The sequence below is a fragment of the Hypomesus transpacificus genome, unplaced genomic scaffold, assembly GCF_021917145.1.
Source record: "Hypomesus transpacificus isolate Combined female unplaced genomic scaffold, fHypTra1 scaffold_181, whole genome shotgun sequence".
NCBI classification, from domain to species: domain Eukaryota; kingdom Metazoa; phylum Chordata; class Actinopteri; order Osmeriformes; family Osmeridae; genus Hypomesus; species Hypomesus transpacificus.
Window position 1 is genome coordinate 314,555 of NW_025813732.1, and position 21,378 is coordinate 335,932.

Here is a 21,378-nt window from a genome sequence, read left to right on the forward strand (position 1 = left end):
CGAAACAGATAATCCTATGACTGATGTTTCCTGCAGCCAATGGCATTGTTAGTTTCAGGAAGAGTCTAAAGAAGTGATACGAGCTACAGTTTTACAAGACGAAAGATGGTTGGACACGAAAAGTGATGTCAGTCGAGCGGGGAATTTCTATAATTCGCTTTAGTCCACACCGATTTTCAATATCGTATGAAACATCTAACCAATGATGAGCGACAAGGACAAAATAGCTCTTTATGTATTCACTCGTTTTAAAAACAAACATTGCCTATTGGATGGAGTTTCTTTAGAGAGATATTGCCAAAAAACATTGTTTGTGTGTCTATAGTAGTAGACACAATTGTTTGGCTTATCCCCATTGTTTTCGTACACAGTTTTCTCACTAGTTTGTGGGTCGCCTATTCTGTCAGCAGCCTAATATAAAGTGTACCTTCCTGAACAGACTTTTTCATAACAAAAGACACCCTGAAGTAAGCTAAAGTTAGAAAATCAAAATCCTGACTTGACCAGTGACATATTTTAGTCTGGTTTTCGAGCACTTTGAGTTTGACTGATGGCATAAGTGCCGTTGTCAGATTTAATTAGAGAATGATCTCATGAGATCCAACGGTCTCCCATTTTATGCACCAAAAATCTTTGGAAAGTAACATATCCTTTAGAAACAATGACTGCCTTAAATCTGTTAACCATTAGCATCACCCAAACATAATCATCTGACACCACAAACAATGTTTTTAGCCTAAATTAAAGCTGACAGCCTGCACTTGATTGTCAACGTATCCCTAAATTGTCCTCAATTTTACAAATCAAATCAAATTTATTTGTATATCCCTTTTTACATGCAAGCATGTCACAGAGGGCTTCACATGCGCCCATAGAACTGCCCCTCAACCAACCTAAACCCTCAAGGAAGACAAGGAAAAACTCCCAGAAAAACTCCCACCGGGAGAAAAAATGGAAGAAACCTTGGGAGGAGCAATTCAGAGAGGGATCCCCTCCTCCAGAGACGGTTGGTAAGAGAGAGGAGCAGAACACAAGCTAAACATAGTCATACAGTGTCAATGGGTTTTGAAACACCAAAATCCATTGTTCGGCTTTATAGACGTTGGATGGGACCGGGAAACTCGCTGTTGGCCGTCATGGAGACTGGATTCCGGGTGACGACCTGGTTCAGCGTAGGCAGACCGACGACCAAGCAGGTCCTGACAGCTCAAACCCCCCACACCACAGGGAATGTGTGTGGGGGGGGGGGGGGGACAGAGAGGAGAGCAGGGATTAGAGAATGCCAGGAGCAGCTAACAGTTACAGTCATAATAGAATGAGATCCCCACCGGTCAAGTGTGGACTAGTGTGGCAATTTAACAGAGCAAAAAGGGTATTTGATGCAGCCCCACCCACCAAAACAACGACAGCCCCCCTCAGTTGGAACATGAAATCTGTTCCAGGGGAAAGAACTCTAAAGTAGGTTATACTTATACGAATAAGGATGAAAACAACCAGTCCCCCGTTGTCTCCAACTAGTAATAAAAACTATAACAGTAACAATATACAGCAACGGAACTATAATAATAATAATACTAACAATATACAGTAACAGGTTTACTTTATTTGTAACATCTAGCTGGGCAATGTGAACATAAGCTATAATTAAAATTTAAAAGTTACATGTGATACACACATAGGCAAGCACACACCCCAGGTTTACATAGAAAGTACACACATACTTCCCTTTAACAATCATAGAATTGACTAAACAAGAACGTTTTTAATCTAGTTTTAAATGTCGAGACAGTATCAGCTTCCTTAATTGAGATGGGTAATTTGTTCCAAAGAAGAGGTGCTCTATATGAGAACGCCCTACCTCCAGCAGTTACAGAAAGAATGGGCTAAGCCAATTGTTGGCCGATTGTCCTGCAATAAAGACAGAACAATTCTTTCAATGCATGTGTATAACCGGGGTTAGATTTGATTTGGGTTTCCTCAAACCGATTAAAATGTTTTGTTAGATCATTGCGCCACCTCCTGGTTGTCATAGGTATTGACGGCTCATCTTCAAATCGAGGACTGAGTCTATCTTAACAAGATATTCATGGCCAAAGCAAACCTCACCAGATACCACTACTGGGTGGTCATGGTTTGTGTCGTTGTCAAACATGAACAGGGTATATGTTTCACAATGTTCACTGCAACAAGGTTTGTGAAAATAAGAAACATTTGTAAACTTTTTTTCAAGACCTGCTCCTGCAGATAGACTGGGTGGGTTGGTTTGCAATCGTAGTTGACATGTAAACACAGTATGTGCTGACGTGTGCAGGTATGTGAATATTGCTAATATTAATAATAACAATTCCTTATCATGTCAGTAGTTCTTGTGTCTGGAGAGAGTAGGATAGAAAGGCTGGGACCAATAGGACTCGTCTGTACAGAGCTCTGCCCCAGTTTTATAAATGATTTACAAGGCAGACACTCGGAATGAATAATGAAACCGGGCAGTTTGGGAGAAGAGAGAGAGAAAAGAGGCCTGTCAATAATTCAAGGGCGGACCGCACACTTCCTGCACTTCTGTCTGCGGAGCTACGGCAGTGTTGCCATGCGTCGGCTGCCACAGCAGAGAAGACATAACATGTGCTGGGCAAACGGGGGGGGGGGGGAGGATTTGTGACCGCTTGTCACAGATGTGTCCCTGGCATCTCTAGCGCGAATCCCTGTGAATGTTTGGACCTGTGTCGTTCTCCCGTGTCTCCAAGACACCCTAGTAGGAATGTGTCGGGTCAGAGGCATCCGGCTCACTTCCCGGCGAGGCGCAGGCCTTTGCTCAGCCCGCCGCCCGCGTCACTGAGTTAGCCTGCTGGGTAAACATAGTGTCTTACGAGCAGCTGCCGAAATAGACCCTGCTGACGTCGGCGGGGGGGGGGGGGGGGGGGGGGGGCAATGTGATGGTGCACAAATACAGAGGGTGCCACACTGCCCCTCCTAGCACCGGGAGGAAACCAGCTGTACCCACGAGACTGCCGGCTGAAAGCCGCACACACGTTCGCCACTGCGGAACGGGGGGCCACTCCAGCCTCGCCCTGGATGAGGGGAACGGGAAGCCATGCTGGCTCGTGGGTTTGTCGCAGGTATGTAACGGTCAGCCGTCCCACACTGTCTGGGCTCCCGGGCTGATCCGAGGTCAGCTGACCCTTCCTGAGAGGTGAACTTCCCCTCTCAGTAGGAGGAGGGAGCTAAGCTGATCCGAGGCCAGGGTTGGAGATTCTTTTTCCCACTTTGGGGCCAGGCACCATCCGGACGTCACTAACACCAGAGGGTTTTCTGACTGTGGTGGAGCAGTCTGGCACCCTGGCTCCACTTCCCGTATCGCTGTGTGTTCCTCCCACAGCATCCACCCCCCGCCTCTCCCCCCCTGCTCTGTCGCTGCCGGAGCTGGGAGTCCGTGTGGGCAGGCCTCACATTCCTCCTGCGGCAGTTTTTTCTCCCTTCCACTTCTTAAGCAGTCGGCCGGGCAAAACTGGACTGATGGATTTCCAAGTCATTTCGGATGCGGAGTCAAAGGGCTCCCTAGATAAAAACAGTTGCAACGGCGGCAGGCTGGTTTAGCCGTGTTCTTCATATTCGACAGGGGCAGGCTGGACTGTGTGAACTGCTTCTGAGGAATGAAAGATACGACTTGTGTTTTTACTTCCAGCCAGGGCTGAATTGTTTATGGCGAAGGAGGTCAGCAAAGGCTTTGGAAGACTCGATTTGGCAAAGGGTTTCCGACTTGGTTGTCTGGGTGACTGATTTTGGGATTGATAGGTGATCTATGGTTCCTGTAAATCACGGCATTTGCTTTTCTCACATACTGTACCTAGTAACATAGCCAAACAAGCTAAAGTGAAGTATTATTGTATATGTACAGTAGTGTATGTAAAAATATGAGGCGTAGTAGGCTTATTGGTGGTTTGAATACGTTTAATAGGCCACTAATCTTTAGCGTATTGCATTGTATGATCAATATTTAATGTAAAGATGTCTTAATGTCTCTGATATTGGTATGGAGAGAGTCGATGCATTTACAGTCAATGTGGTATCAAACCATGTCAGAGCTGTTTTCATTAGGGGCTTGTGATCTCAGTGCAAACTCTTTCTGTTTTCCAGCCACAGGCACATCTAGTGGGCACTGTGGTGTGTCCCCAACCGCTTTTCAGAATGACAGAGGGGGACGTCTCTGTCCTGTCTTTGGGACCATCGACTCTTGACCTGTCACAACAAGACTACAAACCTGTCACCCGTCTCTACAGCATGAACGGTGGACATCATCTGAGAATTCTACCGGATGGGACTGTCACCGGTAGCAGGCAGGAAAACGACATTCACGGTATGCTTGAATAAGTTGAGACACTATTCCCCCACCGTTAAACATCAGACCAACCATTGAAGCTGAATTACATAGTCCTTATTTGCGGCATAAAATTACTCTTTGTAATTCGATAATCACAAAACCTGATTTGATATCTCATTAATGGATTTAGAAATTGAACTGGCTTTACATTAGTTTACTTGAATTAAGAAACAATTTGATATGTAGGTTCACATCAAATCATACAATAGAAAATACATATAATAGATAAGATCCAATGTCTTGAGGGGCAGTTCTATGGGCGTATGTGAAGCCCTCTGTGACATTGCTTGTAAAAAGGCCTTTACAAATAAATTTTTATTTGATTAAATTGTTTTGAATGTCCAGACATCCTTGTAACCCTCTGTGTAATATTATTCTACCTATTAGAGGCAGACGGATGGATTTGACTCTTTGTCGTTATGTCATTATTCATGTTTTTGCAGCCATCCTGAGAGTGAAAGCAGTGAGTGCGGGACTTGTAGTCATAAAAGGGCTGAAAACAGCACTCTACCTGGCCATGGACAAAGATGGGCACGTTTTTGCATCGGTGAGTGCGTGTCACTGGAGACTCCATCGCAATTACCATCACCTGGATTCACTTCATTAAACTTGAAGTATAAAGTTCACAAACATTTTTGGAAATACATTGTCAGTCGACCCTCTTTATGGTGTTTGGAGTCAGATGGCTGAGAGGTTAGGGAATTGGGCTATTAATTAGAAGGTTGCCGGTTTGATTCCCAGCCGTGACGTGTCCTTGGGCAAGGCACACCCTATTTGCCGCGGGGGGGAACGTCCCTGTACTTACTTTAAGTCGCTCTGGACATGAGTGTCTGCTACATGACGAAATGTAACTCTCGTTTGGTGAGTGTCTTGTCTCGGATAGAGTACATTTTGTTTGCTCAACCTTTTCCCTGCTCACCCAGCCCACGTTACAGGACGAGTGCTACTTTCAGGAGACCATGGAAGAAAACCATTACAACACCTACATGTCTCGGAAGTACAGCAACTGGTATCTGGCCCTGAAGAAGAACGGCCAGCCCAAAGCAGGCCCTTCGACACACCTCGGCCAGAAGGCTGTCTATTTCCTGCCACGACCGGTTGATGACAGCACTGCCATGTAGAGGCGAGGGGGCACCGTGCAGGATCAGGTGACCGCCACTCCTGTCAACTACGCATTCTTCGCTATTTCAGATGGAATCATAAAAAACCAACACATATTGTGCACATATTGTAAAATGACTGTAAGCATGCTGGACACTGCCATGTAACAGACCAACAGGCTTCAAACATTAGTATTTATGAATATAAAAAGTATGCCCTGTATTTATAATCTTTTTTCAAGAACATTTGATCATTTTTATAAATCTGCTATGCAATGCTGCAATGTTAATAGTTTTTTTTAAATTAATTGATCATGCAAAACGTTGTCTGTATAATCAATATAAATAGTGTACATACTTAAAACAATATTGAATTTCAATAAAATGTTTTGTTTGTGAAATAATGCTATCCAACTTAATTTGCAAATCTGTCATTAACAACACACCCTCTGTGAAAAACTGCTGGGAGTTGAACCCTGGTTATCCTGCTGTCAAGACGGGCACGTTCACCCAGCTAAGCCACAGAACCTTTGATGAGATGAAGTGGAAATCAACAACATGAGAACCCTTTCATGATGAAGGATCAGACAGCATAATGAAACAGCGCCCAACGTGGGGCTTGAACCCACGACCCTGAGATTAAGAGTCTCATGCTCTACCGACTGAGCTAGCCGGGAACATTTTGTTAAGGCCAGAGGCATGCCAAATCATGGATCTATATGGAAGTGTTTTAAATGTTCCACGTGCAATGCAGACACTAAGATGTGCACAATTCACAATTAAACTTGTTGGGAGCTGAACCCAGTACCTCCTGTTTACAAGTCAGGTGCTTTTAACTAGCTAAGGCACAGCACCATTGTTGTGACTGAATGGGAATTAACTATATGAAGTCTTTCATGTCATCTAATGTCTGTTTAAGTATGTTGCTACCATCTACCACACACATCTACCAACACACATTACACAGGTAAAATAAGATTTTAAACCTTTTTTAATCAAAGTTATATTTCAATGATATATAGGTACTTTCTGTGCTGTAGTGCTCACTCAATAGCAAAATATAGTGTCATATTTTTGATACTTACAGTAGTTCTCTTCACACTTTATTGATAACAGAAGTTGCTTCACAACAATTTTCAATTTTTAAGAAATAATTAGGATTAGGGTTGTTAAAATTAAACCTGGCCTCAATCTCATTAAATAAATTTAAAAAATAAAAACAATAAAAAAAGTAGTATGCAAGAGGGAATAGATGCAGAATATCAACTACTAATGTGAGGTGTCTGGATAAAATGAGTGCTAACCAGTAACATTGGGTTTAAAGAAAGAGGGGCAGCCATTTTGTCTTTTTTTTTCTTTCCTTTGGTGGGAAGGACCCAGATGTCATCTTGCATTGTTCCTTTGGAACTCCACAGTGTCAACACGGACACATGTCCCTTATTCATTCAGTTCCCACTGAAATTTTCCTATAAAAATCTAGAACTATACAAACAGTTCCTTTCAGCCTAAAATGTTTCAACACTTGGTGGTGTACATTCAAGGATATTCAAATTGAAACTGAAAAGTTTAATGTCCACTTGAATCATGAAGACTAGCCGTTTCCATAACAATTCAAACTATTTTACAAAGTGGAGTCTTATAATTTTTCTTTCGAAGGTATCCAGATGTACGGCCCTGAGTGCTCCTCTATAACAATTTTGCAGTGGTTGTAAATATCCTCTAAAGTGTCGCCTTGAACCAGGGCTGCAAAGACAGAGAGAGCGTATCAGTACAGAATCCTGAAGAAAGGCCAATAGCTACATTGTCATGATGGTATGCATTTGATATTGTTCCACTTGTTACAATGACTTCTGTACCTGTGAAGAACTCGCCAAACTCCTGCTCCAGTTTTATGGCCCGATCAAACGTCTTCTTGGCCTGCTCCTCGGTGAGCCGTTTGTTCATCTCCCTGGCAACAGAGGGTGGGAGGTAAGTGGATGTGGTTGTCATAGTAATGGTTAAGGTTGCAAGCAGGACTTGTACTATGATCACATTCTTGATCTTACACTCTCATAAATTACTTTAACATTAGATTTAAAAAAAAGAAGATATATATCTCTTTTATTTCAGTGCAAACCATATACCATTGGCAACTAGTAGACCCACATAATCTTTGCAGGTTCAGACAGATTTTAGGGATCTATCTTTAATACTAATATTAATAATGGGAAATATATGTTCACTAGAATGTCAGAGGAGTGTTCAGCTTCAAGAGGATATGTGTTTGTCGTGAGTCTTTTGTTGAGTCAGAAATAACATTGGAACATTTGGAAATTATTCTGTTAAAATATAATCCAAAAATGTGGAAACTTATTTAACAAATACGAAAACACATAGGCAAGAGTTTTGGCATTAAGTCATTCATCATTCGGGCAACAATTAGGCAACACAATGGATAACAGGAGAGAAAAGAACGTACATTAATGAATCAACGGATCGTGGCTTTATAAAGATGGCAATGGGATAGAGTTGTGCTACTTGTAGTCGCTTGATGGCATTTCCAGATACGTCCAGTATGCAGTGTTTACCCTGAATCAGAAAGGAGATTACGTTTAATCAAACACACCATGTGACCGACAAGTCTTTCACAGAGTCATACTTGACACCCTTAGGATAGATTCCAAATGTTGTGAATTTAAAAGTGGTGAAAATTGATCAATTGGGGGAAACCATTAACCATATCCCAACAAAAAAAAAAAGAGATTCAATGATTTGACCTAGACTCTTACCCTTTCTGCCACGTATTTCACAGACTGGACACTGGTTCCATACAGATTGTCGTTATACTGTCCCGCCTCAATAAATTTGTGCTCTTGAATATCCTTCTCCATCTGCTCTCTGGACATGACAAAGTGGTAGTCCCGTCCATCGACCTCGTAGTCTCTCTTCTGTCGAGTGGTATCTTGAGGGATAAGGCAAAACAAAAGGGTTTGTTGCCATTCACTGCCAGACTCATCAGCACAGATGGATAACAAGGACATGTTATTATGTATTTTGGTCAGGCTAGGGTAGTTTGTTTATCTTTTATGTTTAATTTAGAAAAGATAATTACTCTTCAATTGGCTCACCATTAAACACTTTTTAATCCCTTGAAATACAATTTATCAAGAGTATTGGTATTTATCATAAATACTAGAGATATTACCTTTTACTAAGAAAAAACTAGCAATATTATTAAGTGCTGAACATTAAATAAAACATTTAATTGAAAGGACTGATCTGATTTTGTTTATCAGTTACTTACCCATGTTCTTTTAACAAGTCATTCTAGTCATTATATTAAACAAAAAACAATTTAAACACAATAAAGACTATACTAATGTAAGCAGATAACATGAAAGCTCAATACTGATTCATTAATTAATTATCTTTGGAACAAACATCTAATAAAGAAATAAATAAACGTCTCCTTTCACTGACCGCATTATGAGAGTTTCTGATCTGTCATAAAATTCAGATTTACTCTTCCATTGGATGTAACTTCTCATTTCTCACTACTGATTTACATATACCAATAACTAATCGACTTACCTTCTTGCCCTGACGTGTTAGCTGCTTTATATGGTTTTAAAAAATAGATGAAATATACATGAGTAAAATGAGAACATGCAAGATCAAAACATGCAGAAAAGGAAATCAAAAACAATAAATCAATGACACAAAACAATGATACAATACATGGCATTTTTAAAAAGGTCTCTAAATTGATAAAGGGCACGACTGAATCTATCGTATTCAGATACAATGACATGTCTAAAATGTCAATTCTGGTTTTTTTAACACCTGCACCACGTGTCCCTTCCCCTGTTCACCACCAGAGGTCATTCTCTCCTGAATTGTAGTCATAGTGAATCACTTGACACACCTGTTTTAAATTCCAATCATCACCTGTATAGATCCGCTCTCACAACAGTCACTTTGCCTTTTTTTGGCACCTGTCTACACCCTGCCTTGGATTTTCTGTGATTTTCCTCACCCCGTTTCTGTGTTTTCTGACTCAATCTCTTGGATTATCCTTCTGCATACGCTTGCTCCTGTGTCTGACCCTTGACCACTCTCCTACTTCCTTCTCTTGACCTGTTCTTCATGAACTAACCCTTGCCTGTTTTTGGACAACAATTTCTGATTATTTCTTTGTACTCTTGGAACCGGCCTATTTTTTTGCTAATTAAGTGGTTGTGTCCACTAAACAGAACCAAAATTGCAGTGATTATTTTCCCATACGCATGTTTCCCTGAAATTACCCCCCAACCGAGTAAACACTGGTTAAACTCTTAACCAGACAATCACACTTACAAGTGTCAAACTAAAGTAATTCAAAACATTCTAAACATGAAGGTGATTATTTATGGTAAAGCAAACCAAACAGGGCACGTTGGTGACAAAAAATCAACAGAAAATGAGAGAAAAAATGACTTATTATTCCGTTTTACACACATGTAAAAATACTTACGTGGCACGCAAGAGCCAAACTTCTCAGGGAATTCTGATATCAAATCATCATTTATTCTGTCCTTCATTGGTCCAAGGATTATAACAGGTCTGGCGTAATTTACTGCAAGCAAATACAAACAAAAGAGAATACAAAATATTAAAGTATAAATATAACGGAATACTATTCAACATAGAGTGTAAGACAGTGTTGGAGAATGAAATAAATACTTACTCTCTTGTTGAATAACAGGCTCATATGACAGAATCATGTCCTCTTGACTCCCTAAGGGAAGAAAGCACACCGTAGAACTTACTAGAAAGACTGAGATTTCATGGGGTTAAGCCTGTGATTGTTTAATTATTATCTTGATCAAGGACTGCTGGAAAATGATTTAATAAGAGTCCAGTGTGACCTCAACATTGTTTTATTTTGATTTGGTTTTCTGATCTGAGATTAATCTTACTAAAGTATAGAAGCCATTGATTTGCAAAATGTCTTGATAATTATGTTTTTTCTTCTCAAACATAAAAAGGTTTTAGTGCAAGTTGATTAGGAGGTTAATAATAGGATCTGGAAATATGTATATAATTAGATTCAGTCCATGATGACAAGTAATCATAGTACTGAAGCACTGCTGGCAAATTATGGTTTATTTATAATAGGCCCTTACACAAAGAATATAATTGACGGGTAAATTCACTTCGAAATGCTTATTCGAAGGATATTCAGTGTAATGGAATGCTTCAATGTGAAAAGATTTTAGGATGTTTTTCTGAAATACAGATAAACTACAGATAAACTGTAGCAACTGCTAATACCTAGCCTAGTAAACTGGAACATCTGTTTACATTAGGGAAAACATAACCACAATCACGTCTCAAGGTTGTGGTTGTAAACATTATCTGGCCTGTAGACACTAGAAACTAAATGAAGAGACGGTAATGCCCGGAACATTCAATGAACGCGACTAGGACTAGGATTGATCCTTATCCATCAGCTCCAGTTCATTATCATTCGGCGTCAAATTCTTCATGCTGATGAAGGGGGCTCATCACGTAATTCAGTGTTTAGCAGGTTGTTATGCGATGGCCATTGTTATGCGTGTCACGTTTGTTTACATGGTGTGAGAATGCACAGCTTTCATGGAGTGTTCATTCCATGTTAAAACACACACTCAATGAGAACATCAACAGATTCCTTACAAGCAACATGCAAGCGATCTTTAGCCAGCAAAAAGGCGTAGGGTGTCACAGGAAACAGGAGGATAGGACATAAAACACCGACAGTGTTGCAGTACACATCCATATAGGGCTGCAACAATCATGCAAGTATTCAAGTGACTTAAATACTAATGTATCAGTGGCACCATGTTTACAAATGACTAGATTTGTCAAATGATAACTATGAGGATTAGAACAAAAATCGTCAGCAGACATGCCATCAAGAAGACTTTATCCAATGTGGATTCACATGCTTCAGAAATAAGAGATACATCGACCCTAATAACAGGTCCTGTGCGCAGATGGACTGGCAAACCAACGTTCAAAGTCTACGAAAACACTTGGCACTCACAATGTTATTTATTTTACTTTCATGAAAAGTGTCACAAAAAAAAAACAATGGGTAAAACTACCTTTCAAACTTCAGGTTTGAAAGATGACCACAAGACAAACGAACAAACGAGGAACTATGAATCATCCGACGTCTCCACATGCTCCAAAAAAACGCTTGGTCTAACGTAATATCAACAAGACCAACATCTGGCCAGTTGCAGCCCTAAACCACGACGCATGCAGCATGCAAACAAGCATTCGAAAGGGATTGAGAAGAAGAGACCGGTTGCGTGACGAGTCCCAATTCAAATGGGGGAAATGGGTTAAGTGGCATGGGAGGATTCGGTGGAAAAGATGACAATCGTTCCTCAACCAACTTACTCATTGTCTTGGTCCCATACCCATCATCACCTATTCCCGGGATGTCCTACACATCCGTCCCAAGAAAGCCAAGATGGTGAGAAAAGGGGGGAAGGGATAGGCGCATATGAGGAAGGAAGAAGTAAGATGTGTTAGGGGAGCTGGTGAGCTTTTGAGTGGCCCGTCGGCTAGAGTGGTCAGCGCAGGTCAGACCATCTGTCTCAGTTCAGACGCTGTGCAAACCCGAGGCAGCCAAATCGGATGAATCCCTCCCCGCTTCTTGTCATTATCCATTCATGAAAGTATTTGTCTCCAGGCCAACATTTCTCATTTGGGTTCAAACAAAGAAATATGGTGGGTGAATTGTATTTGATGTGAGGGAAAATATATTAAGAGAGCACTCCTATAAAAGTCTTTCAAAAGCCAGTGTTGACCCGGTGGTTGAGACGGATGGTTCGAACCTGCGTTGCCATGGCAGAAAAGGAAAAGAGCCACATATAGTCACAAGGGGGGGGGGAAAGAAGTGAGACCTCCGGCCGAACGGCCGTCTCCTGCACACATCCTGACCCTGCAAACCACTTCACCCCCTGAGCCTGCCTGTCTTGTGTGTGGCGAGTCGCAGGCCTACTTACGTTCTGAATCGCTGCCCTCCTGCTCACCAAGCTCCTTGTTCTTGTAGAATGGGAACTTTCGCGTAAAGATGAAATTCTTTTTACGCTTGTCATTGAATGACTGTGAAGGAGAGAAAGCATGGGGCAAACAGCGACCTCTAATTGGTGTCACATACATGCTGACAAGACAACTACCTGCAAGCTATGGGACGTGAAGAAGTTATGGCCAGATGTACAATAAGAAAAATTGAAAGCTGTAATATCACTCACGGTTATACCAAACAAAGGGACAAAGTTTCATTGTCCAAAGTCAAGGGACTTAAGAGGCTGTTTGGAAATTACATTCTGTGCCATATCATACTAGACGTGCCACAGTTGCATCTGAGGCCAAATGTCCAAAGGTGTGACGCCAAGCAAGGAAATAATTATTAGGATCATGCTGTGAAACAAGTGCCATGTGTGGCAGTTAGTAAGCAAAGATGATAAGCTAAAGCAAAATGGTCATGCATGCAGGTTATAAAAAATGAATTGGCGGGGAGTTATTGATGACATTTCAAGCATGTATTGGGGAACATGCCGTCCTTTTCAAATCTTTGTAAAGCCACAATCATTCTTCATCAATTATATTTCATACATGGACCGATTTACATGGATCAATATAATACCTTAAACAAATTCAGCCCACAAATTAGATGGATAAATTCTGTGAAAAAGAGTTCTATGGTCTCTTAGGGGAAACTTTGGTACGTTAATATGATTACTAAATACCTTTCATTGGTCCAAGGGTTCTTAGTTTGTTGAGACTAGTCTCGTTTAAGACTCCTATTCGTTCAATCCTGACTCAAATGAGGTACTGTCATTCAGAATCCAATACAACTGTAATATTACAGATTTGTGCATCCTAACTCATTATTACTGCACATTTTCTCTCTGCAAATCTGCTTCCAGGCCCAAATTGGAGCACATCAAGAATAACTATAAACAAATTGTGTAAAATCAGCAAATGTATTTTGTCGTCTAAATCTTTGGAGAAATAAATACGTAATATTTGGAGATAGGCGCCACTTTAAGTGGACTAAGGTTTCTGCAAAAAAAATATATAAACCCATCCAATAGATTATTTTGTGATGTAACGATTGTGGCTTTTAAATTCTCGGGAAGGTATAAGCAACAAACATGCAGTCAGATGGAATCATGTTTGAGCTGTATCCATGTGTAAAGGAGGTATTTGAGACCAATCTTCTGCTAAGTACAGTAGGAACCACTTGAAAGCAAATTACTTTGCAATTCCTGCATGCATGCAATATGCTCTTATAAGATACAACCATATTGATGTACTTTACCCCATAAAACAACAAACATGGGACACTGGTGGACCTCACTCTGAATGACATGTGTTCTGTAATAGTGTCGGAGCTATGTGACCTAACCAGGCCATGAAATATAATCCTGGATGGAAGAACAAAATACATATTTAACTCCTGCTTCAACAATCCATTTAGAATAGATATCTCATGACATGAAGGTCGACAATTTAACAACTGTGCGATATTCTGGATTTCGTTTTTTGTAATACGCTTTTTTAATAAGAAAAGATAAATGTCGCAATTAGATACTTTGTTTTTGTGGCCATAATACTCTCATCGTTCATTTTGGAATGCCTAACTGTCTTAACCATCAAGCTGATTCTTCTAAACTTGATTAAGGATCATCTCAACAATCTTGAGAATGCAAACAAGAGCTTGACGTAATTGTTCCTCCAAAAAAGGATTCTCCGTTTTGCCCCATTTAACAGTTACTGTAGCTAACAGTGGCAGTTAAACTAAGTAAACAAAGTTAGATTACTAAAATTAGACCAGTGGTAGTTTGCTATTATTCAGCCTATAGAGCAGATGTGACTATTCAGCTATGTGCTCTAGTGCACACAAAACTATAGTTTGAGTAGAAACGCTGCTCCGACAAGATCAACACAATAACAGTATATTCACATCCAACATGCACATTGAATTGTGAAATTAAATATTCCCTTCCACTTATACAGACTATGAAGAGTCAACTGCACCTCAATATCTTTATAATTGTTTCCCCCAAAAAATATTTAGTAGTACCTGCTTCTTGATGCATTCACATAAATATAATTTAACACCTAAGGGTTCAAATGGATCTCAAGCTTGTGTTTTTCCTCAAAGATGACCTATGAGCAGTAAATTCAATTTTAGTCTCCCAGTTTTTTAACCTGACAACTGAAATGTCGGACATTGTCGCCAGACTTGTGGTGCCAATAGCTCTACTGAGATGAACTACTGGAGAGCAGGTGCTGCCCAGAGATGTAATTCCACTGTCCATTTGTTCCACTGATTTGAGTTTAAAATGGCAAGTAAGCCATCCCCAAGACGGCCATGAGACAAAACACCTCTGTTAAAAGTGAAGTGTCCATGCCAACCCTTCAGAGTGGTCTGATCTTTGACTTACCCCTTTTGAATCTAGGGTGCCTGGTTTGGCATTGAACTTCACCGTCTTAAGACGCGCCTTCTCTTTCCTCTCCACCCTGCCGGTGCAAAAGAGAGAGAGATAAGGATTGGTTTTTTAATCTATTCATGGACTTTATTTTCAATTTTCTCAAGGCCATTACACATCAAGAACACTATAACATCGTGTTCGTTTCCCACAAAATCCATCATGTACAAAATAATATGCACTTAGTGTATATAGTGTGATAATAATACCTTTTAATGTCCCCTCCCCCCCCCCCTCCCCCTTTTTTTCTTACCGTCTCTTGCTTGGAATGACCCCCATCTCTTCGCTGTCCCCGTCTGGTGTCACTATTCGAGCCTGCCACCATTCGTCATCGGAGGCATTGATGACATGGAGGATGTCCCCATATCGAAAGCTGAGGCCTTGGCTGGGGAGTCCACTATCTTTTGCCTTTTCATAGTCAAACAACGCCCTGTAAGGCCAGGTAGGGAGGGGAAAGAAACAGGGAGACGGTTAAGTGCACCAGAGATCAGCAGAGGTCAAACCAATGCTTCTGAAAATCAATACCGAACGACAGTGTGAACTTTGAATGGGCGGCTCCCCACAAAGACTGTCCAACGCGTATCTTTTTTTTATGATACTAATGTGATGACGATAATGCACACATCATGCGCGGTACGGAAATAGAAGCCAGTAGAGACCTGACGTAGAGAGAGCGCTTCTGATTGGTTCGAAGTGATCCTGACCCCGAGCTCACACTGTGGTTCATCATCTGCTCGCGTAGATCATGAATCTTAGCCTCAAAACGACCATATTCTGCAAGAGAAAGAGAAGGTTAACCCTTACTGAGTATCATGCGTGGTATAGCGGTAGTATCGTATCGTCGATTTACCTTCATGCAGAAACAAAGTCTAGTGTAATTCTAGAGTGCTTCGAGATTGGATGTTCTGACATAACTGGTGTGTAAAAGCACGATGTATTGTTATTTTTTGTTACCTCTTTTGTAAATCTGAGTTAGAACTGCTGCCTCTACAAGCCTATCTGCCTTTTTTTTACAACACGGATCTCAAACCTGCACCTCAGTTAACCACAAAGTTGATATAAACAGGAAGGATTGGGGTAATCCAATTGTGTTTGGTAAAAAAAAAAAAAAATAAAGATTACCTTCTGGCCGGTATTGGGCAACGATGGTGACCATTTGGCCAGCTCCTTTCAACGCTGCTGCTGCCTGTTCGTGGGTGGCTCCTCGCAGGTCAATACCATTCACCTGGACACACACCAAAAAATAGCTATATCACTGCACAACAACAACAATGTCATGTTCATTTGTAAGGATAGCTGTTTTTCTTTTAATGGTGTCCATAAATACATTTTTACAACAGCCTTTTACAACTTGGGTGACCCATATTTAAATAAAACCAGGATAGGGCTATATTGGGCAAATTTAAGGTTTTCATTTAGTAGGACGTATACATTCTGAGATGCCACCGAAGTATATAAAAAAAACCGGCCTCAAATGTAGTATTATCGTAAAGGGGGCAAATGAATGTATTTTTTAAGACAGGCACAGGAAACTGGGGTAATGTGTTGCTGTGTCGTGCCTGGCACACTGAGCCATTGTACACCGCCATGTGGGACTAAGAAGCCCGAGCACAACGCACGGCGGTGGATTCAGTGAAAACCAAAACAGCAACATCCAGACAGGAAGTGTCACACTCTACCAAGGTGACTCGATTGAGTCCCACACCTGAAAGAAATCCAAATCTCCAAAATGCAACTCGTTTGACAAAAAGGGGTTGGGACAGATACCTAGAACAGCATAAACAAGGAACACCACGATATTTTTCGTTCCAAAAGCTTGCTTTAAATATCTTATCTCACGCAAATAATTGATGAATTGTCTACACACAATGTCAACATTGAATATTTGACCTGACGTAGTCGGTAAAACGGTCGCGTAGGTACGACAGACTAACCGACAGTATCTGGTCTCCTCTTCGCAGCTCTCCGCTCAAGTCGGCGGGACCTCCGGCTAAGATGAAGGACACAAAGATGCCTTCTCCATCCTCCCCGCCGACGATGTTGAAGCCCAGTCCTGTCGAGCCCTTGTGGAGGACCATCCTCCTGGGCTCCCTGTACAGAGAGGTCAGATAGTACATGAGCTCGGTTGAGTCCGAGGGGCGCAACATCTTCTTTTTCGCCGCCCGGGAGAGGAGAGCAAGACAGGGGGGAAACACAAAACGGGCTTGTCCGTGTGGTGAAGAACGCTGTTCGCACGCAGAGCACAATGAGGGTGGAGACCCAAAGGGGGGGCTGTGCTCTATTTAGATCATTTGTCCTCATTCTGGCTCGGTTTCCTGGAGACAAGGTTACACTTATGGACGCACTCTCTCTCTCTCTCTCTCTCTCTCTCTCTCTCTCTCTCTCTCTCTCTCTCTATCTATCTCTCTCTCTCTCTCTCTCTCTCACACACACACACTCACACACACAGAGACACACCTAGTGCCAGACGGATAAATATAGGGGGGATAGATTTAAAGGTATAGTTCCAAACATGTCCCATGTATGCTATCACCTGACGTCATATGCAAACATATGTAGGATCGCTGGTTAACTAGCAGGAACATTTGCCAGTCAGGGTTATGTTCTTCCTTCTCTACCAATGAGTTGATGTCTGGATTATTTTCTAATTGAAGAAGAAAGGTGCTTGGTATAAAACCTACATTTTCCATCACGATTCCTGCCACATCAGAGCACATCTATGTTTTACATGTTTTCATCGAGTTTTTGTGTCGTGTCACAAGAGCTCCTATCAACCAGTGGGATCCATCTCAAAACAAAGTTGACGTTTTCCAAAGAAAACGACGAAAATCTCCCAAGGCTGGGGAAAGGGGAGAGAGGGAGATTACGGAGGTGCAATCCACTGATCTTCTCCTCCAGAACAGATTCAACATCATGAGAGGCATGAAAGATCATATCCTGGGTACTTTGCAAGATGCAACGAATACGATTTTTTAAGTATATTCAGTCACTTCATAAAGACATGGACCAGATAACCTTCCCATTTTCATTTTAAATCCGTAATTGCCCTCTCAGCAGAACTGCTAACCTGGTAATGGATCAAACACTTGAAAAACCCAAACCTTTTGATTTTTTTGTGGACAGATAAAAGCTAAGGAGGAATGCCAAGTGGAAACCGAGTCTTGAGCTCACTGTCTACAAAAAAATGAACCGTCCGAATGTCTGAAGTTTGGGTCTATCTACTTCTTGGAAGCTGTCGCCCCGTTCTAGTCGACGACGGGACAAGACAACCGAAGATCCTCACGACAGACGACATTTCAACCCCATAATTTCCACAGCTTCGTCTTCCAGTCCAATCGGAACCCGTACGAAACATTTCCTCTCAAGTCCCGCGCGGATAAACGTCCGCTTCCGAGAGCCCCTGGGAAGAAGATGCGTCGCGGGGGGGGGGGGGGGGAACGGGCATGCCGGCCTTTCGCGAAGCTTCAGGTGTTGGGGTGTGAGTGTGTGAAGGACAGTGAAGAGTGTGGGGCCCATGCCATGCAACGCCATTTCGAGCCGTGCCATGAGCACCGGGTGGAGTACCTGGAGAAGTCGGAGTCGGGGAGCAGGCCTAAGTGATAGTGAGGGAAGGGGATGGAGTGGAGAAGGCTTTTGTCACACTCCATGGGGGAATAGTGTCGGGGAGAAGGTGCTTTGTCACACAGTTTGTTCACAGTGCTGTAAACTGGCTCTGGAGGCCTGGGAGAGGGGGGGGGGGGAGACAAGAGCAGAGAGAGGGGTTAGTCCGGAGAGAAGCTGAGAGATGGCTGCGAGAGAGAGAGAGACAGAGAATGAGAGAGAGAGAGAATGAGAGAGAGACAGAGAGAGAGAGAGCGTGAGAGAGATAATGAGAATGAGAGAGATAATGAGAATGAGAGAGAGAGAGAATGAGAGAGATAATAAGAATGAGAGAGAGAGAATGAGGATGAGAATGAGAGAGAGAATGAGAGATATAATGAGAATAAGAGAGAGAGAGAGCGAGAGGAGGGAAAAAGAGGAATAAAAACGCTGCCATAACGCCGCATCAAACTCCAATTCAAACTCAAGTATGCATGTTCAATTCGTGCAAATGAAGAGGGCGATCCTTCAACACCCAACAAGGAAACAGAGATGTTGGTGTGGTTTTACGTTGAGTGTGGAACTACAGCTTGAAATATGTGTCTGAACCGTGGAAGAGGCAGAACAAATGATCATGAATAAAAAAGAAAAAAAGAAGCACATAGCGGCAAAGAGAGATTGAGGGTCTCAGATGAGTGTCTTGTTTGCAGGCAGAAATGAGCGAAAATTTAATCAAGTACACCTGCTTCAATTATCTAATAAAGCGTGTGGATGTCTCTGAACGAGGTCACAACACGCTTTTGGCAAAATGGAGCCAACATGAAAAACCAATACTTCGAGGTGATGTTTATATACTGTACTGCATATTCACCCAGAAATGAACAAAGGAGATGTCTTCATTTCTTTACAGACATCGAATAATGTATGTCTGTGATCCACAGCTGCAGTTTCTCTGACTGACAGCTGAAGATGACAGCACTTTCTTTGAAAGTGCCAAACAATTCCACAAACAAATAGTCATTTTATTCATCAGAGGCCGCATCTTACAAAGAACGTCATTAAATATTTACGATGGCTGTGGACAGTTTGTGGAACCTTATCCTTTCAACTAACGGATTCCTCGCTCTGGATCAAATGGGTCAGACTGACTGAATTTGACTGTCCTTTTTGGTCCAAGTCTGTTTCATATCCCCAGTCCTCCAGAACCGTCTGACTACATAATACCTTCAAGCTGCCTGTCAACAGTCATAATACTTACATGTATATTCCTTCACTCAAGGTCTGTGACACAAGTTTGGATGCGTTCAGTTGTAGGACAGTTCAAAGTTGTTTCAGAATGTTTGTCACCACTATGGTCATGTCGCATTTGCTTTTAATGTCGCTCAGTTTCAGCTCTTTGTTTGTTATTGTCTTAGTTTTCATTTTTGCGCTATTAGAGAGTCACAGGAAACAACATTGAGACAAGGGTCTCTTTCACAAAATGAGTCTTATGTTTTACAAACATTTACAAAGTAAAACACAAAATAACACAAAGAAAAACTGGCCACAATTCTTGCACAAATGTAACTAGAATGTTCTCACACTATGTAACTCCATGACAGTAGTTCAATAACAATAGGAGACGATGAAAAGCCATTCATAAGTAAGTAAACAGCCAAAGGGTCAAGGTCATTCTTACGATTGTTTAGATTGGGAATTAAACTGTACATGATGGTCAAGGCCACGCTTGTGACCAAACAGAAGGATGGATGGCAACGACAGTCACATGCGAGCTGTCTGGGTCTGTGCACCAAGGCTTGTCCCAGTCACAGGAGGGAATGGGGAAGACAAAACGAAGCCACGACAATGGGCCATGCAAACATGTCTCACCTCAACTGGAAGTGCTGGGAATCAAACCTGTGACCCTCCCCTTCATCTAACGAGGTATTTCTGATTGGAGAGAGGAACACCAGTCAACAGAGAGCAATGACATCACCACCCGCTTTCAACAAATGGTAAGACTATATAGACCCACACACCTAACCACCCGTCTCCAAAAATAAATAAAAGTAGAACTTGGAATCAGTTATTGAATTACAAGTAGTAATAAAATAATAGGAGGTTTAAAATAATATACATAAAACAATCCTTGGGTCTAGACAAAGCAGGTGCATGCTACAGAGGACAAAACAAGAAGACATGAAGAGAAACGTGGCACTTCACAAAGTACCAAAACAAGATACGTCGTAAAAATGGTCCTTATAGGTATTGAGCCGGGTTGATGGGAAAACCACTTGATAGATCATTCTGGAGTGCAACTAATAGTACTCCTGTTCACTTTTTTGTTTTAAATGCATCGAGTTACTGGTTCAATGTGGAAACTATCAAAGACCACCACCACAGGCAGTCGGTTCGATATGTAAGAGCACTAGCACAGTCACCTAAGAAGAAAAACATATATATATATATATTTTTTTACCTTTTAGTAATATCCTTGATGTTGTTTCTTTGTGTCTTGTGAACACAAACTGTTCCCTGGCATTAGCTGTTGTAATACTGTCAGAAGTTCCAGACCATCCTTGATTATATGCGGCACTTACTACTTTGTACTTGTGAACATCGGATTGGATAAAAGCATTTGCTAAATGGAGAAGTATAAGTCCCATTCCAGGGGTGCATATCTATTTTCTTGTGTCGAGCACCAAGCAGAACACTCCTTTTGGTAGTTCTATATTTTTTTCCTTCCCCCTCCCAATTCAATAATCCATTAGTCATTCAGTTGGACCAACACCAATATCGAAATCATAAAATGTGCAAAAAGGACTGA

General features: G+C 41.6%; 2 protein-coding genes across 5 annotated transcripts in view; one reads left to right on the forward strand and one right to left on the reverse strand.

The window, feature by feature from the left end:
* Nucleotides 1-2,978: 2,978 nt before the first annotated feature.
* On the forward strand, nucleotides 2,979-5,895 carry LOC124489161 (putative fibroblast growth factor 1). Of its 4 annotated transcripts, none has more exons than XM_047051838.1 (4): nucleotides 2,979-3,116; nucleotides 4,135-4,354; nucleotides 4,822-4,925; nucleotides 5,302-5,895. In XM_047051838.1, exons 2-4 carry the CDS (start codon nucleotides 4,186-4,188, stop codon nucleotides 5,497-5,499), a joined length of 471 nt encoding a protein of 156 aa, XP_046907794.1. In that variant the 5' UTR covers nucleotides 2,979-3,116; nucleotides 4,135-4,185; the 3' UTR covers nucleotides 5,500-5,895. The 4 variants fall into 4 exon arrangements, with proteins under 4 accessions (XP_046907794.1, XP_046907791.1, XP_046907792.1 ...); XM_047051835.1 differs by lacking the exon at nucleotides 2,979-3,116 and adding an exon at nucleotides 3,419-3,711; XM_047051836.1 differs by lacking the exon at nucleotides 2,979-3,116 and adding an exon at nucleotides 3,421-3,792.
* A 610-nt stretch (nucleotides 5,896-6,505) lies between these two features.
* The window catches only part of LOC124489155 (disks large homolog 2-like), a 23,426-nt gene continuing 8,553 nt past the window's right edge, over nucleotides 6,506-21,378 (reverse strand). The window contains 15 exon segments of the mRNA XM_047051825.1: nucleotides 6,506-7,221; nucleotides 7,335-7,426; nucleotides 7,937-8,046; nucleotides 8,247-8,419; nucleotides 9,049-9,072; nucleotides 9,971-10,072; nucleotides 10,184-10,234; nucleotides 12,498-12,597; nucleotides 14,949-15,024; nucleotides 15,247-15,423; nucleotides 15,653-15,767; nucleotides 16,116-16,218; nucleotides 16,928-17,084; nucleotides 18,558-18,713; nucleotides 20,442-20,501. Coding sequence (XP_046907781.1) covers nucleotides 7,115-7,221; nucleotides 7,335-7,426; nucleotides 7,937-8,046; nucleotides 8,247-8,419; nucleotides 9,049-9,072; nucleotides 9,971-10,072; nucleotides 10,184-10,234; nucleotides 12,498-12,597; nucleotides 14,949-15,024; nucleotides 15,247-15,423; nucleotides 15,653-15,767; nucleotides 16,116-16,218; nucleotides 16,928-17,084; nucleotides 18,558-18,713; nucleotides 20,442-20,501 — 1,603 coding nt within the window. The 3' untranslated portion in view covers nucleotides 6,506-7,114.

Excerpts from the sequence above, each read along its gene's own strand:
- LOC124489161 (XM_047051835.1), top strand. Across the intron at positions 4,355-4,821 it reads GCAGGAAAACGACATTCACG|CCATCCTGAGAGTGAAAGCA; the intron begins GTATGCTTGAAT and ends ATGTTTTTGCAG. Across the intron at positions 4,926-5,301 it reads ATGGGCACGTTTTTGCATCG|CCCACGTTACAGGACGAGTG; the intron begins GTGAGTGCGTGT and ends CTGCTCACCCAG.